Genomic DNA, 17,663 nt, shown 5'->3' on the forward strand with positions numbered 1-17,663 from the left:
AAATTCCTTACATCTTCAGGAGCATGCCTTTTCAACAATAAACAGCCTACATATCATAACATAGGACACAACACATACTCATGTCTTGACTTGGCTATTGGCTCCGCAGTTCTCTTTCCTCTTCTCGAGTGGGGTGTGGGAACTGACCCATACGGTAGTGACCACTTCCCCACCTCACTTACATACATAGGTAAAGGCCCATGCAGTCCATCTTCCCATAATAGGTTCAAAGAAGCACGAGCTAACTGGAATACATTTACAGAGACATCCAAACTACACCACACATCCATAGGACACCTACACGTAGATGAAGCCACACAACTCCTCACGGCGCACATCCTCGACGCCGCCGAAAGGTCCATTCCCCACGCCTCTGGTGCCCCGCGCAACCAGCGGAGGCCGTGGTGGAATGAGGACTGTAGGCGGGCGCGAGAGGCCCAGAACAAGGCGTGGGGTATCCTGCGTCGGTACCCCACGTCGGGAAACCTGCTCTTGTTCAAACGGGCCAAGGCGTTAGAAAACGTGTGCGCCGTGGGGCAAAACGAGAGAGTTGGCATCCATTCATAACATCAATAAACTCTTACACAGACACAAGGAAAGTATGGACACGAATACGTAAACTCAAGGGACAACAAACACACAGCCTGCCTCTGGTCAGCACTACAGGGGACACACTCGAAGACCAGGCTGACACACTCGCACAACACTTCCAACACGTGTCCAGTTCAGCACACTACACAAACACTTTCCTGAAACATAAAGCCTGTTGTGAAAAGAAGTACCTACGCGACAGCAACAAATCACAGACTTCTTACAACTCCCTGTTTTCACTACATGAGCTGAGGGCTGCTCTAAGCACGTGTAAACCCTCAGCTCCAGGCCCAGACAACATCACATACACAATGATACAACACCTGCACGCAGACACACTTCTAACACTCTTACACCTCTATAACAAGATCTGGCTTTCGGGGCACATTCCAAACTCTTGGAAGGAGGCTATAGTTGTAGCTTTCCTGAAGGAGGGAAAGGACCCGTCGTCCCCCTCAAGCTACCGTCCTATAGCCCTGACGAGCTGCCTGTGCAAGCTCTTCGAGAAGATGGTAAATCGCAGGCTCGTGTACTTCCTCGAGTACAACGGTCTTCTCGAGAGCTGCCAGGCAGGCTTTAGGGTGGGGCGATCGACGAACGATCAACTGGTATCTCTTGACTCGTACATCAAGGATGCCTTCGCGCATAAGCAGTATTGTTTAACTGTCTTCTTCGACCTTGAAAAGGCATACGACACCGCTTGGCTTTATGGGATCCTTAGGGACCTCAAGTCATTCGGTGTATCGGGTAACATGTTAAACACTCTTGTTAGTTACTTGTCAGACAGAACGTTTCGAGTAAGAGTTGGTTGTGCACTCTCAAACGTTTACGTGCAAGAAAATGGCGTGCCACAGGGTGGCGTGTTGAGCTGCACTCTCTTCATAGTAAAAATGAACTCTCTTGGTAAGGCACTGCCACCTACAATCTCTTATTCCATGTATGTAGATGACGTGCAGATATCCTATAAATCATGCAATCTGTCAATCTGCGAACGTCAAGTCCAGCTTGGTGTAAAGAAACATGCCGGCTGGGCAGACAAGAATGGTTTTAAATTAAATCTTGTAAAAAGCTCCTGCGTTGTGTTCTCCAGGAAGCGCGGGGTCGATATGGACCCAGACATTACTCTTAATGGCGTGTCGCTTCCTGTGAACAAGGAGCACAAGTTCTTAGGTGTTGTGTTTGACCAGAAACTCACATTCATTCCACACATCAAGGAACTTAAACATAAATGTCTGAAAACAATGAATATACTTAAGGTTCTCTCCCATCAATCTTATGGTTCCGACAAAGAACTCCTACTACGGCTCTATACTGCTTTGGTTGGGTCTCGTTTAGACTATGGCAGTGTGGTATATGGGTCGGTGACTAAAACAGCGTTGCGAATGCTTGACCCAGTGCTACACTTGGGGCTTCGTCTCGCCTCGGGTGCTTTTCGCACTAGCCCTGTCGAGAGTCTGTATGTTGAGTGTGATAAGTGAAGCCTTGAAAACCAACGAACGTACATGGACTTGCTATATGCTTTTAAAATTTCATCACTGAATAATCATCCTTTTTATCCTGTCTTTAACGATACATCAACATCTCTGCTCTTTGCAAATCGCCCATCCGTTCCTCTGCCCTTTTCACTTAGAGTGAGAGAGCGAGCCTCGGATCTAAGTGCTTCGTTTTTAGATGTGTACAGGTCATCCTTTTCTAACAGTTTACCGCCTTGGCAAGTTCGCCCGGTGTCGTGCGACCTTTCTTTTATGAGACTTGACAAAAATCGTGTACCACGAGCTGCAATACTGCAGCACTTTCTGTCTTTGCAGTTTAAATACACATGTGCAGAATTTTATAGTGACGCTTCTAAATCCTCCAGTATGGTGTCGTGCGCTGCTCATGGTCCTAATTTCAATGCAGCCAGAACCATGAGCGTGCACACATCAATTTTTTCAGCAGAAGCGTATGGGATTTTACTGATTGTACGACACATTCTTGAAACTCAAATTCCCAATTCCATCATCTATACAGATTCATTGAGTGTTGTTCGTGCACTGTCATCGCACAAGCCCCCCAAAAACCACATAGTTAATCTTGTATTCAGCACTATCATGTCCGTGTATGCACAAAAGCATGAGCTGGTCCTCTGCTGGGTCCCAGGACATGCAGGGATCGCTGGGAACGAGTTGGCAGACGAGAGGGCCGGTGCTGCTGCACTCAGGAACACTGTGGACATTACAACGGTACCCTACACAGACCTCAAGCCACACATAAGACAACACTTGCGCAGAACATGGCAAACACACTGGAATGAACAGACAGACAACAAACTACATGTAATAAAGCCACACTTGGGACGGTACACATCTGACTCGCACAACAGACACACGGAAGTCGCCTTGGGTAGGCTGCGGATAGGGCACACCCATGCAACGCACTCGTATCTGCTGACGGGATCTCCTAGACCCCAGTGCGGCAGGTGCGGAGAGGCCCTATCCGTAGTGCACATACTAATCACATGCAAGGCACTTCACACAACACGACACAAACACTTCGGAGAACTCTACAGACAACATATTCCCCTACATCCATCGTTTTTCCTAGGTGACGATGCCATTGTTTCCGTCAAACGTGTGTTTGAGTATTTGTCAGAAGTCAAGTTTTTAAACCTCATTTCCTATCACGCATCATGAAATCTGGCCCTTTACACCAGCCATCCTCACTGTCTTTTATTGATTTTACTTTTGTTCTTGCTTACTGATTTCAGTGTCTAAGTTCTCACCTCTCATATTTAACCACTGTTTTGGCGCTCTTTGCCCTAGTTGGCCTTGCGCCATTAACATCCAACCATCATCATCATCAGTTCTCTCGTGTGAGAGGCAAATGAAGCATTTGCCACGATTCTGATGGCTTTCTTTTGTAATAGGAGCAACTTATTCAAATTCGTTTTTGTTGTTGTGCCCCAAACTAGCTGGGCATAAGTTAGGTTTGGAAGAAACAAGGAATTATAGATTAAAAGCTTTATGCCTTCAGGCAATATGTGGCGGGTTCTATTTAGTATCCCGGTTATTTTGCACAATTTTTTGTGGATTTCATTGACATGAATGTCCCAAGTTAAGTTACTTGAAAACTGTACTCCTAGAACTTTTATGGTCTCAACTATAGCAATCGGTTCTGTGCCGAGCGCTATTTTGGGTAGTGGTGCAATTTTATTTTTAGGCTTAAAAAGTATAGCTTTCGTTTTGTCGGTATTAATTCTTAGACAATTGTTATTGCTTCAATTTAAAAAAAGTTGGTAACATTTCTTGACAGATATTTTCGATGAAATCCATTGTCTCCGAAGTCCAAAATGAAAGTACAAAATAAAATCGTCACGGCCGAAACTTTATCAAGGAAAGCCAACTTGCACAAGGGCACATGAAGCGTATCAGGAAAAGACGCTTCTGCTGGTAGGATTCGAACCTTGGTCCCTCGCTTTGCGAAGCTGGCGTCTATCCAAATACGCCAGTCACGGTCGAAGCACTTTGGATTTTAAACTTTGACTTTGATGCAGGCTGCACGGGAGAACGCTTCGCGTTTTAACTATCTTTCTTTTAGGGAAGGATCTATGATTCTTCTTCTTTCTGATTTAGGCAAGTATATTTCCCTATTAAGGCACATTCTTGAAAAGGCGCTCGAAAACGGGCCCTGTTCAAATGGAGGGATTCTTTACCAAAATGAGGAATAAGTATGATTTTCAAATTACATTCCTCCGTTCTGCCATTCCTTGAGTCAAAGAAGCATTTTCAACTTTTTGCAAAAAACCTACCCCCGCGTGCAAATACGGTCATTTGTGTCATGTCAAAGATACCTACATTTCCAAGTTTCAACCCGCCAAACATCCTCTTTTCGTTATTGTTATCTTGTACACCTCTGGACAGAATGGTACTGTGAGCCAGTTGTAATTTTTTTAACGCCACAAAAAATTTATTGCCGTTCTCTACTAGTACGTTGCCAGCAGCTGTCACGCTGAAAAGCCGCAGTTCTCCCCATACTTTGTTGCTTTGGGTTAGGATATAGTGGCTATGTTGCTATCCTGGGTTGTGGGAACATGAAACTGCTTTCAAAATAGCGCAAGTATGTCTTCATCTAATATATTTATTTTATGCGCCTTAAACACGCAGCTTCCCTTTTCTGACGATGATGATGTTTTTTTTTTCTGAGCCCATCACACGTTTACTAAGCTCAAACTCGGAGTCCAGCGACTCTGCTATCTTTCAGAACTGCTCTTGTTTTGAGTTCTCGAAATGCAAACTTTTAGCATGGTCCAATGCTCGTCTCAATCTGGTTTCTCAATAGTTCTTAGTGGTGTTATAATAATTGTTGGACTAAACAATACTGTGGGTAGGGTGGAGGACTTGGTAGCCACAGTATTACGTGTCAAAAGCAGTTTCTGAAGCCTTTTTGATATCTCCCACTACTCGGTGAAGTTCGCTCCGCTGGCCTGTTACTGCGGTCAGAGCTCCCCGGATTCTCATCTATGTAAGCCTGTGCAGCTTGTCGGGCAAAAGTAGTTGCTAACTTTCAATTCCAATACTTTTTTCGCGCAATACATGAACATTATGCTTAAATGGCTACGGAGCCGTGTTGGATGAGCCCAATAAACCAAGAAACTGTGGTTTCTCCCTCTTTCATAGGAATCAATAAAACACGAAAGTGAAATGTGCAGCAAAATCTGCAGCTGGGCATTGTTCTATTGCGATAGTATGCCCATTGGCATAAATACTATCATGATTTGAGGGTCGGCGGCTCTCTTGTGAGTGTGCTTGGCCAGCGAAGTCCTGCTGCCGGGTCATTTCGGCAAAGGTGTACACCATTATTTCCGTGACGGATATGACGTCAGGGAAATCTTGTGGTATCCCGGCATGAAACACTTTGGTGTCAAAATATAAAACCCGAAAACGAACAACCCTAATTATAACGCACTCTTTAGTACTAAATGTTGCTTCCCCGCAAGAAGACCCTGTGTGCTGGGGTTTATAGGCCGCTTGCATCGTTGTAGTGGCATCACTTCCGTGACGGATATCACATCAGCGAAATCTTGATGCAGCCGGGAATAAAACACTTTTTTGTTAAAACAGCGCAGATAGAGCAGAAAAAACACGTGGCAAACAAAGGCTATGAGTCTGTACTTCACTTCTGTGCACAAAAGAAGCAACCACTAAACAAAAAGTACTAATCAGGTCTCAGCGGCGCGCAATTCAAGAAATCCGTTCTTTCTTTCAGGGCGCAATACAGCTCTCACATGCCCGTATCCGCCTGTTTTTCTGCTCTGCTTCAATTATTTGGCGTGCCACATCGCCAGCCCTAGTTTTTTCAGAAGTGCTCTGTAAATAACAGCAATCAATCTGCGTGCTCAGCCATGGAGGTCCATACAGCCATCTGCCGCCTTCTGGTCGAAAGTGCTTGTTACAATATCACTGTCCCGTAACGAACTGTTGAAGCATCTTCCACTCTGCCCGAATAACTGTCTCCTGCAACTCCCTTGAATATGGCAGATAACACCTTGCCCGCATAAAGCGTATGCTCTTCTATGCTCCACGCCACAGCTTGGTTCCCTAATGACCCCTGAATTCCTCCTTCCCCAAAGCTTAACAAGCACACCAATGGCCTTGTTTGCAGCTTCTTTAATGCTTGTGGGAGAACTTCACCGGGCGACCGCAACCTGCTGCCTGCTCTCGCAGTTACTGCGCAACACTGGCCTTTTTTGCGCTATGTTCCAAATACTTCCTCGCACAAGGGATGTGCATGCGCTTTATTCGAACAACAAAGTTGTTGATATTAAGGATTGGTAAGAAGAGTAAGGCAGAAGTGATCATCCATACCACCAAACTTCCTGGTGGCCTGGTGCCGAACTTGGAAAGAGGGATGTCGCCACGCGTAACTCAAAACGTTATTTAAACGTGGTCGTATCCGTTGTCTTTAACCTAACCCCGCCTAAAACATGCCAAGCCACGTCCAGACGCGATCCTATAAAGCGTTTTACAATACAAAATTGAAAGTGGTTAGACCCACTGGGTCTCACACCCTGACCGTAAGCCCGACTACTCGGAAATCTACCTTGTGGTCGTAAAAGCGGAATGTCGGGGCCGTTTTAATAGTTGCTAAATAGGGTAACGCGCGAAAGGACATCACACATGTCTCGTGGGGGCGCTGGGTAGCAAAGAATTTGGAAACACGCTGCCAGAGAGTTGCAGATTAAAAATACGCCCTTCTAGCAAGAATTCTACAACGAAGTTTTCAGGCAAAGCAACACTGGTAAAAACCGTCTTAGGAAAACCCCCTGTGGTCATCGTACGTAGTGGCTGTCCAATCCTTGACGCCAGTGCCGCCTTTTAAGTACCGACGAAGATCTCCGCAATGCTTCAATGTGCCTTTTAAGGCTGCTATGCCGGAAAAGCTAAGTAGCCCTAAACTACTAATACGTATCTGGCTTGCTCTTTTGTGCTGCTTGTTTTTTGTTTGTTTGTTTGTTTTTCACGCCCTCTTTTCCCCGACACGCAGGTTATCAGGGGTATCGAGCCAACGGACTTTAACGGCAAATTTACCAAAGCCATGCGCAGGCTTCAGAAGCAAGTTTTAAAAGTTAGCAACAAATACAGGCGGATGCACGGTGTGCCACCTCTGGAGCACAGCGAGCAGGTGAGAAAAGTGTTGGCGGCACTGGTCTTTAGGGGCCGCAGACTTACTCGGAATGTACCAGGTGTGTTGTCAACCGGCAGAAATTTGGAGTAACCACTTTTCAAGCTTATCTTTAACGATTCCTCCTAATGTTAAAGGAGCCATGAAGAGAAAATACAACTTCGTTTAATGTGAAAGAACTAGGATTCCGTATCTCACTCAGCTCCATTACAGCCACAAAAGATGTTTTTTAACAAAAAAAAGCAAGAAGTATTTAAAAACTTCCAAATTTTGCGCCACAGTGACGTGTTATGAGCAAGAATGACGTCAAACAAAAAAACATAACTTTCAGTGCGTTAACTGTACGTTACCATTCAAGTGATGCAGTCAAATGGAACTAGAGGCCCCAATAAAGACGTCCAGTCATGTGTCGTCGCGACAGGTCAGTTAGGTGGCCGCCAATCGCACAAACAAGGTTCCGGGACGTCATAGAAAAGTTGCGGGAAATTGGCTAGGGGTCACGACTGCTTCACACGTTTTCTTTAATATCTTCGTTATTTTTTCGAAGATTGCGATGATATTGGTGTCATTGTTATCTGGACTAAGCAGTTTTTCTAATACACCCAACTTGTATTTTGTCTTCATGGCTCCTTTAAATATTATTTCTCCATAAAGTCAAATCGCAGAGGGTTGCTCTCTAAATGACAGCAAGTGAATTCGAAGGAAAACCTTGGTGAAGCCCAGGAACAACAAATACCCGTGGGAGCGTTGTGGGCGTACACACTTTTTAATCTAAAAAATCCCTCGACCAGTCTGCCCAGTATCTAATAATAATGACCGTTTTTTTCTTGTTGGAAGGCTAACTAGGACTAAAGCGTCCTACAAGGTCTGTAAGTGGAACGACTGATGCCACCTAGTCCTCAACGACATTATTTTGTCTTTCCGCCCACCTAATTGCCGACTTCAACAAAAGTGTACCTCAACCATATTCACGTCACTACATATTCACGTCACTACACGTCACGTCACTACATGTTTAACATTTTGCGTCAGATCTTGTTACGCTAGAACCCTGTCCCTCTTGCTGAACACGAAGCGCGTGCTACCTTCTTATACCGGGGCCAGGAACGACGTAAGAACTTATGGTTTGTTTCTTTGTTTATCCCTGACACATTTTAAAGTATCCAGTGGGAACTAAATTGCAATAGGTGAGGCCCAAAAAACAAACAACCTGCGCAAAATCTCGAAGTGTCCAAATGGGCATTTCTTTTGCATTTGTTATGTTTTAAAGCGAAGCTTTAAGCCTTTCACTTATTACGTCTGTAGTCCACCCGAAATGGACAGAAGGAACGCCAACTTTCTCTGAAGATGGTGATGCTCGTTGGTGTATTTAAATAAAATTAAAACGCTTCTACAGGTCCGAGTCAACCTTGGTTCCTCGCGTTATCAAGGTGACATCTATCTCATTGGGCCATTACCCGAGGCAGCTTGGATTTGTAGAGAGGAGCATAGACGTAGAGAATCACAGAAAATTCACCCCTCTGTCCAACGATGGCGATATATTAATGCTAGAGAATGTCATATAACGCCCGTATAAATAACGCACAATCCCAGGGCCCGATAAGAAACAGGTTTTCGCATAAATAGCGCAGTCTTACTTCACACTATACTCAACACACAAGAAACACTACACAAATATACAACTCATTTCTGGGTTAGTTCGTTTGATGTTCGACTTGATTTCGGAAAACTTCGTGCTGCCACATCGTTGTCGTTCCGAACTAAGGGAAAAAAATTAAGTAAAAGATGCGAGGAGGAATGCAATTGTGTGAAATTGACGTTGAGTTATCATGGCAGTGCAACGCTAAACTAGTTATTGCTGGATGAAATTGTGTTGCTAGCAAAGGAAGCGGACGACTTACACAAACCATCTGACATCTGCGGTGAAGAACCAGCATGTCCGAGCAACCAGATATCGCAGGTCATGGTGTATAACAGCGAATCTGATTTCGCGCTCGTGAGCATTCAACAGACGCCATACCATATCCAAAGCAGCGTGAATTTTGGGGGGTACATCTAAATGAAGGAAGCGCTCATACCTCGTAACGATACGCAAGGTGACTGGGAGGCGAAACGCGGTAATTTTGAAAAATGTACCGCTGCTGGGAACCAGTGTCCAGTTAGTGCGACTAATTTAAAAAGGAGTCATTGTGTCACCACTCGCATTTCTGAATGCTGTAGCACTCGGAAATGAAAGTGTAGTTTCTAGACTTGTAGCTTTGACTTCTAGCCTTAGAATTGCACTTTCAGCTTCGACATGGACTTTTAGTCTCTGCCGACGTAGACGTGAGCCAGAAGGCAGACGAGCGATTACCACGAGAGCACTCGAGAAGGCAAAAAAATACGACTGGTCGGTGTGAGCTGGGAGTCTTTCGAAGCAGTAAAGCACAATGTGAAACATCTTTCAAAGGGGGAGTCAGAGGCTTGAGCAAACCAATAAGGCTCGCATAGAGCACGAGTGGACGGGCATCTTCAAAGTGTGGAGGCTTGAAGCCAGGAGAGCACGAAAAGGTGCGAAAGGATACAAAATTAGTGCAGCCTGTTGTATATTTATGAAGAGGATGATTCACAGGGAAAGCTATGAGCCGACAGAACGAGAAGGAAGACGAAGACGATCGGAAACGGTGTACGTTCATAGCGGTCTCATGTAAATAGAGTTATTCTTTCCTTTTACGGCGGCTTCGGACTCCTTTCTTCCACATCTTATGGTGCGATTTCCGCGGGTGGTACCCTCGTATTCTGATGCTTGGGACATTTGCTGTAAGTGGCTTCTGAAGACATTACACGGCTTGATCTGCAGACTGTGTAGCTCCCGGTACTCTCCGAGGACTCTTGAAGTGGCGTAGAAAACAAGGCATCTTTAGCTTGGATGTCAAGTGTAGACAACGAACATGAAGCAGTCCCTCCCTTTGCTTGCGTCGGTTGAAAATGCGATGGGAGCGCAGTTTCGGTCGAGTTAACGTCTTCAGGCGCGTATTCAAAATCGGATGGTTCGTAGCACGATTTAGTCAGAGAAACAAACTCTTTGAAGGTTACCGATCGATTCAATGCCCTAATTATCTGACACTGTTCGCTGGTGTCAACCTTGTCATCTTTTAATCGATGGTACAACCGGCTCATACTGTCAATTATCATGTCTTCATATTCAATGTTATCGTTGAATTCCTCATTAAGATAGTCGTTGTCGATAAACTGTTCAATTGCATGATTTAAACGCCTTAGCACAGCTTCCGCTCTTCGTATGCCGCGCAGAAAATTCTTCAACATGTCGCACACATCTGTGGTTCTCACGGTCAAGCTTAATGTTGCCCTTGCATCGCTGCACAACCTCCGAGCGATTCCCCTTTCTCTGTCCCTTTGTGTCTTTAGCTTTTCAAGTGGCATCCTAGGCCGAGTGAAACTTCTTCGGTGCTGTTGATGTAGCGTGTCTTTCGTTGCGCGATTAGTTTCAGCATTCTCCTCACCGTGTACGGAGTAGCTCCCAGGTCCCATCGAGGGCGATCGTTGGAGGTCAGGAGGCTCTGTCGCCGCTGTCTTGTCTCTCCCTCGCGTTGGTCGTATTGGGACAGCACCACCGTGGCTGCGCCAATTGGAACAGTCTTTTATCCACATAGTTGGATTCATTCTCCTAAAAGGCCGAAGGTAGGATGACCTCGAGACTTGAGAACGTTACCGAGATCTGGTCCACCTTGTGGACACCGTAGCCGCCGCTTTCAGTTTGATTGATACCCGTTCCGCCAGCTTGCTGGCCCCGACTTCTTCCTTCCCGAGTTTCCAGGCAACATAAGATGTGGAAGAAAGGAGTCCGAAGCCGCCATACAGAAAGAAAATCTCTATTTACATCAGACTGAATTGCTTAATATCCTACAAACATGGCGTCCGAACGCTGCTGGCCTTTCTTCTCTATCTTTCTGTCGACCCCTGAATCGTCCTCGTCTATATTTTGATTCTTGCCCCAATGTCCCGCGCAAGGAATGCAACACAGCCAACAAATTACCAGAGCCATTTGCATGGGAAGACGGCATAAACAGTTAGGATGATGACAAAAATGAAAAAAGGTCAATAGAGGTCCGTAAAGAAGGAAAGCGAGTCATCAAGAAATATTTTCAGTCCAACACCACGAGGGGTGCACAGCTTTTTGTGGCCTGAACACTCGCCATAGGTGAGGATGTGTATAAGAAAAGGTAACAAACAATCGAGCACTTAGTAATAAAATTCGACATCATCCACCAACTCCATAATTGAAGGAAATGCCCTCACCCTGAAGCAAAAGGTTTTAACTTTGCGGGTAGCATTAACTGTCCCGTAGAGGAGGTTAGCGAAAAGCGGTTGGAGGGCTACTAGACAAAAATGAGGTAGGGCTACCACACAAATCCATCACAGCCATAATTAGTTTTACCACATAAACCGAGAAGAGATATGAGCCGTGGTGTGAAAGTATAAAAAGTTATTTAAAGATCTAAGCATGCTAAATGCCCTTCGCCATTTTTTCTGTTACAAATGGAAACATTTAGTATCACCATCAGCCCAAGAATGACACGCCTTAGTACCGTATTTTGGAGGATTACGGCATGTCACGAATATTAGGAACATAACTGCATTAGGGCGACCTAAGGGTCTCGGTGACTACTGTGCATACAACTGGGTAGCGAATTGAGCGACTTGGAGTATGTCCATGATGGTCAGCGCAGACGAAAGTAGGACTAGAAAAGTATGGACGACACGAGCGCTGTCTAGCAACTAAACTTTTATGAAAAAACACGTGTTATATAAGCAAAAAGTGCAACTAGAAAACAAAAAAAAATAAAAACCACAAACGGCTTAAAGTAACTTATGTAACGCAACCACTTACACACCCGACTTGTCTAGGAAAAAAACCTCGTCATCTGTTAGCGAAATTGGCGGATGGCTCTAGTTTTTGTGTATTTTTATTGTTTTATTCGCACGTTTTGCTAATATAACATTGGTTTTTTTCTAATAGAAGTTCAGTTGCTATACCGCGCTCGTGCTGTCCATACTCTCCTTGTCCTGTTTTTATCTGCGCTGCTTATCATGGACTACTGTGCGTGCACGGCACTTGCTGCACGTACCTAATGCCTGCCTTTTTTCCACTTTTCGCAGATGTGTCACTATGCTCAAGCCTATGCCTTCTATCTGGCCAAGATAGGAAAAATGGTGCACAGGAGTCGCAATAAGAAGTACGGCGAGAACCTCTTCTATGGTTGGAGCATGGACCCCGCATATCATGTACACGGTACTGTAAGGCTGTGTACACGCCGTTTTCATTACTACGCCTTCTTCAACCTGTAGATTATTTCACCCAATAACTGCATTGTGATTTGTCGTGGCTGTGCGCCATTATCTCGTTAAAAGATGGTTACAGTCATCGATGAACGCTGATAATTACAGGGACCACTTTTGGGCTGAACTCCTTGTCTGCACATATTCTCCCCAAAACATTAAGTGCATGCTTTCCCTGGGAAAGGAATGGTTTAAGTAGAAAACTTAAGGTAAAAAAAAACACTTCCCGGCATCTTCAGCAGCATAATATTAACACACGATTACGTTCAGAAAATTATGATGTGCTCTGATTGAATTGCTTATTTAGGATGTATCTCGTATGCAAGGAGCAATAGTACACGTAGGAGGCAAAACGTCCCATTGTGACAAGCGGGAGCGAGCGATCAGATAGTTTGTCAGCTTTATTTACCTGCCCAGAACAGCTTTGAGCATTTCCTGGGCACCCCAAAACTGCCTCCGCTATACAAATTGATAAAATATGCTCCAATCCACGCTTTGAAGGTGGTTGGAATGCAAAGCTGTGGACGACCCTCTCAACAATTCTACACCCGACGTCACTTGAATTCACACACGTGGCTCTAGAAACAGTGAAACCAGAGATTCTGCCAGCCTTTACCTGGGATTCCCGGAGGCGCCGTCCCGAACGCAGCAGCATCGGCAACCGCCGGGTTCAAGCGGCGGACGCCACCGCTGTAGCCCGGCCGTGCGTCGGAAGAAATAAAACGGAGAGGAGCACCTTCCAAAAGGTTAGGCAGCAGGACCTAGCCATCCTGATGTGCTAGCTCGGGGCTACACCACCGCGCGACGCAAGCGCAGACTCCGAAAGAATCTTGCATGTGAGCTTAGTGATTCCCATTTATACAAATTTAAACTAGTTTCGTAAGTTTGATAATTGCGAGAAAGGTGAGGCAACTTTTATAATCGCTATTTATCAGAACCAGTTTCTCCATTCATCTTTTGTAATACCTGTGAAAACACAACCGAATTGGCATTCACCAATTTACAAAGCGCAGTCCCATTCATGACAAGCAGTGCGCAAAAGGTGGCGTTTTTCTAGCGGCCACATGTCTGTAAATGCTCTCTACATTTTACGAAGATACTGAGTGGCGCAGGTACACAACACACAAGAAAGCAGACACGGACAGGCGCTACACTTCCAACAGTTTAATAGCAACGACACCAACGTACTTTCATACCTACATCCCGACATGCGCAATGGACGTGCCCACAGCGTCTCTACATTTTGTTTTCCAGCCCTGTAAACCAATGTTTAGCGTATCTTTGCCGTACGACCGCTTCATTCCGTCTGGCCCGGGATACCCAGGAGGTGCTGCCCAACGAGTTAATAAAGCCGTGCGAATTAGGCGCCCAATGGACGCGAAGCTGCGCCAAAACAGGCCCTACACTGTTGCAAGAGCAGACGACAAAGCCGATGGAAGGGTGCTGCCGACACACCAACTTGCGTGAACACGGGAAACGCTGGAAAATAACGCCCTATCGCCACGCCTTCTACACTGTTCTCCGTGAGTGAAAAGCGCCCTCCGCCTCCCAGCTGCGTTGGGAGCATTGAGGAAAGAATAGGTACTCAGGGGAGGCTCCTTGCATCCCAATGCATTGCGAAAAGTGTGGAGGAAGTGACGTCATTTTTCTTGAGCCCACAGACAGCGTTGCCTAGTTTTTTATGGCTGCAGCGGCTAAATTCGGCCAAATGTCACGGACAATTTTTTAGAGCGCCTTGACTCTAGCTGCCTCGCCACGCTTCCAACAGCGCAGTCGTTACGGCAAACGTTTTTAGATTAGGTCAGCTTCCAAAAGCCGTTAGAGGCGGCCCCTACTCGTATCACGGCAGCAGCGGCACTGGCGTCACCTCGAGATCGGCAGAGCGAGCAGCCGCCGCCGCCGCCGCCGGCTGCTGTAGGCAAAAGCCTCCCCGCTCAGCGTTGGCGAGAGCCACAGTCGGTGTTTTGCTTGCTGTGCGTTTCTTCATTGTGAAGCAAAGCGAAATTCTTCGCGGCTGAGACGTAGCGCCCACCGCCGTGCTGTACGTGCCCAAACACTGCTCCCGTCGTCTGCGTTCGCTTTCGCGAACCGCCCGTACCGCAAAGCTGTTATCAAACCGGAAACAGCAAAGGATGATGAGAAAGGGTGCTGGGCTCAGTGGGCTCAAATCATGGCGGGACTCGGCTTCACAAATGTGACATCAGGGCCTCTCCTAACCTTTGCTTTCTCTCATCGTTGGGAATTTCTTGTCCCGCACGCCATGAAAGAACCGTTGGCTGATAGAGATAGAAAGTTTTGCTTTAATATGCAGCTGCTTCGAGATGGTCACAACTGCATTGAGCACGGAAATAAAAGAGAACACCTATTACAATGAAAACTGACACGTACTACAAAGTTTCATCGTTGCGACCGCGAAGGAAAGGGTAGCGGCTCCCGAAAATCGCTATGACAGCAGCCACAGTTCAATCCGCGGCTCCGCAGCAAAGTGGCGATCGCGGCAGGCACACAGTTTCTTCTCCCGCGAGAAATGCCGCAAGCTTAACTTAGGCCAAGCGCGTGTGACGTTATCTGGCCGTCCTAGAAAGCGCCGTTGCTTCTCCTATTTTTATCTTACTTTTTTCTCGCTATTCAAAAATAGACTGCTAAAACGACCGCCTTTCATTCAGCACCTACCGCTTATGCACGCCAGAAAGTATCAACCGAGCGTTTTTGTTAGCGCGAAGCTTTTATTTGCCTCACTGATGGCGGCCATATGTGAAAACGCACTGCAGAAAAGCCACCTTTGCTCAGTGGGAAGGCAGACGATGAATATGGGTTTCAAAAACGCACATCACGTTCGTTAAAAGAAAAAAATCCCGACACAGTCGGAGCAGTTTGTAAACTTGCCTTGCACTCAGGTTGCATGGAAAAAAGCTTCGCGTTTTAACCGTCGTTCTATTAAGAAATGCGCTTTGATTTCGAATTTCGCGCCCGCTGCGAGGCAGCTGCACGTGCACAAACCATGCTCAGGAGTTGCACGTGCACGCGCACCTCGTTCTCGTTTCGCCACCAGCGACATTTCTTCAGCAAGCAGTCACAGGTTTCTAGCGCAATTCTGCCACCTCACCCACTTACCCTTCCCATTTTTTCCCGCAGGAAGACGAGCCGTGGATGGCTGGTACGACGAAATCAAGCTGCACAGGTGGACAAATGCCTTCCAGTTTGCCAGCGGTCACTTCACGCAGCTTATATGGAAATCAAGCCGGTACTTGGGCTCAGGCATTGCCAAATATAACAATAAGATCTTCATCGTGTCCAACTATGACCCTCCGGGAAATGTACATGGTTTGTTCTTTAAAAACGTCCCCAGACCTCGCAAATAAATGCCTACCAGGAGAAGTACAAGGAAGAAGGCATGAGTCGGTTTATTCCACATCAGTCGCGGCGGTTCGACGTGGCACCTGAACCGTCCCGACTTCGGTCTGGGGGCTTGTTTGCGCTAACAAATGAACGAGTGGCGCATTCAGTGGCCGTCAAAAGGACTGATGTTGCGGATTGGTATTACTGCAGAATGAACGTGCACATCAGTTCGAGAAACACAAAGCTAAAACGTGTTATCTCTTTCTTGATGTATGTAAAACGCCAAATCGCTCGCGTGTGTGCACGATTCTAACTTCAGGATAGAATTGGTCCTTTTTAGATGCGGAGCGTCTGATGCTCGGGGGTATGTCCCGCGGCGTCGGCGGTGGTCCGGCGTCCGCACACCACCTGCGCATGCGCCACCGTCGTCATCTTGCCATAGGGGAACCGCTGAAGATGAAGAAGAAGAAGACAAAGCTGCGAAGAGGAGAGCGTATACGTTGCTGTCGCCCCGTCCGCAGCACTTCCGATGACTATTTTGGCAGGATGCCCCTAGGGATTGGCCTAAGGATTGCCCGCATGCTTCGCTGGACTCCGGTTGTGCTTGCGCTTGACTTCGTGATTTTGATTTTTCAGATGAAGTAGGATGGAAGCAACAGCGCCGTCAGTGAGTGTGCTGACGCAATTAAGTGAGAGCATCAGCGCAAACACTAACAGACCTTTAGATACCACTTCAATCTCGTCTCACTCGCGTATATACGCATGCAATAAGGAAAATTACACCCATCTCCCCGAAGGGAACCATGAGTAGGATATATGAGCATTACGGGGTTCACTACATTTACACCAAATTTGGCTAACCAAGATCACGGAAACGCAAACGGAACCCCCATGACGCTCCGCATCCTACTCATGGTTTCCTTCGGGGACATGGGTGTAATTTTGTGTTGCAACTAATCTGTGGCAGTCTACAAGCGCGCTCCAATGACAAGCTGTAGCTTTGTGTGCACTCGTGGCCACATGATCCGTTTGATGCAGCCCTGCTTCGAAGTTCCAGCGTGACAAAGACGACTTCCAGCGGGTCGTCCCGCATACGTGCAACCTGTGATTCCCAAATAAACAAAGCCCCGCTCAAGCCCCCTTGAAATGAGAGCGTTATATTGCGTAAATATTCTTTTGCGAGTACCCCAGCCTGTCCGTGACGCGCTAAGCATCAAAACAACGGGAAATGTGCAGCGCATCGAATCGGCACACAGGGTTCTGGTCAAATCGGCTACACCTCCCGACCAGAACCCCGCTGTGCCTCCCGCGTAAATACGTACAAACGCTGATCCTGCAGCCAAGATCGCCCTGGGGAGGATCTCCTGACTGCCCTCAAAAATAACTTGCCCAAATTCATTGATACCATCCCACCACGGGCGTCGGCAGGATTTTGTCTTGAGGTAAGTGTAGCAGCTCTGCCGCGGCAGCCGAGCTCGCGCCGCCGGAGCAGTGCATCGCGTGACCTCAGAGCCACGAGGCACGAGTAACGCGGCCGGCATTTGGGATCGAGACACCGAGCCGACAGCACTGCGCTCGGAGTCTGCCACGCAGGACCACCACCGGCGCCATGACTCACCTGTCTCCGCCGCTGATCGCCTTTAATCTCTCGGCCCTCCTCAATAAAGGAAGGCGGGACCTCTTCTCACGCCCCCTTAAGAAGCAAACCCAGTGCATCCCGGGTGGAGAGGAGG

The 17,663-nt window shown here is 46.8% G+C and overlaps 1 protein-coding gene across 1 annotated transcript in view; it reads left to right on the plus strand.

Annotated features, from left to right (window-relative positions):
- The window catches only part of LOC144158330 (uncharacterized), a 102,367-nt gene extending 86,400 nt beyond the window's left edge, over nt 1-15,967 (plus strand). The window contains exons 13-15 of the mRNA XM_077689151.1: nt 7,114-7,251; nt 12,412-12,544; nt 15,727-15,967. Of these exons, the coding sequence (XP_077545277.1) occupies nt 7,114-7,251; nt 12,412-12,544; nt 15,727-15,953 (498 nt within the window). The 3' untranslated portion in view covers nt 15,954-15,967. The remainder of the gene's footprint in view (nt 1-7,113; nt 7,252-12,411; nt 12,545-15,726) is intronic.
- Nucleotides 15,968-17,663: the final 1,696 nt, after the last annotated feature.

The sequence above is a fragment of the Haemaphysalis longicornis genome, unplaced genomic scaffold, assembly GCF_048455015.1.
Source record: "Haemaphysalis longicornis isolate Haplotype H1 unplaced genomic scaffold, Haemaphysalis longicornis Haplotype H1 scaffold_10, whole genome shotgun sequence".
Taxonomy (NCBI): domain Eukaryota; kingdom Metazoa; phylum Arthropoda; class Arachnida; order Ixodida; family Ixodidae; genus Haemaphysalis; species Haemaphysalis longicornis.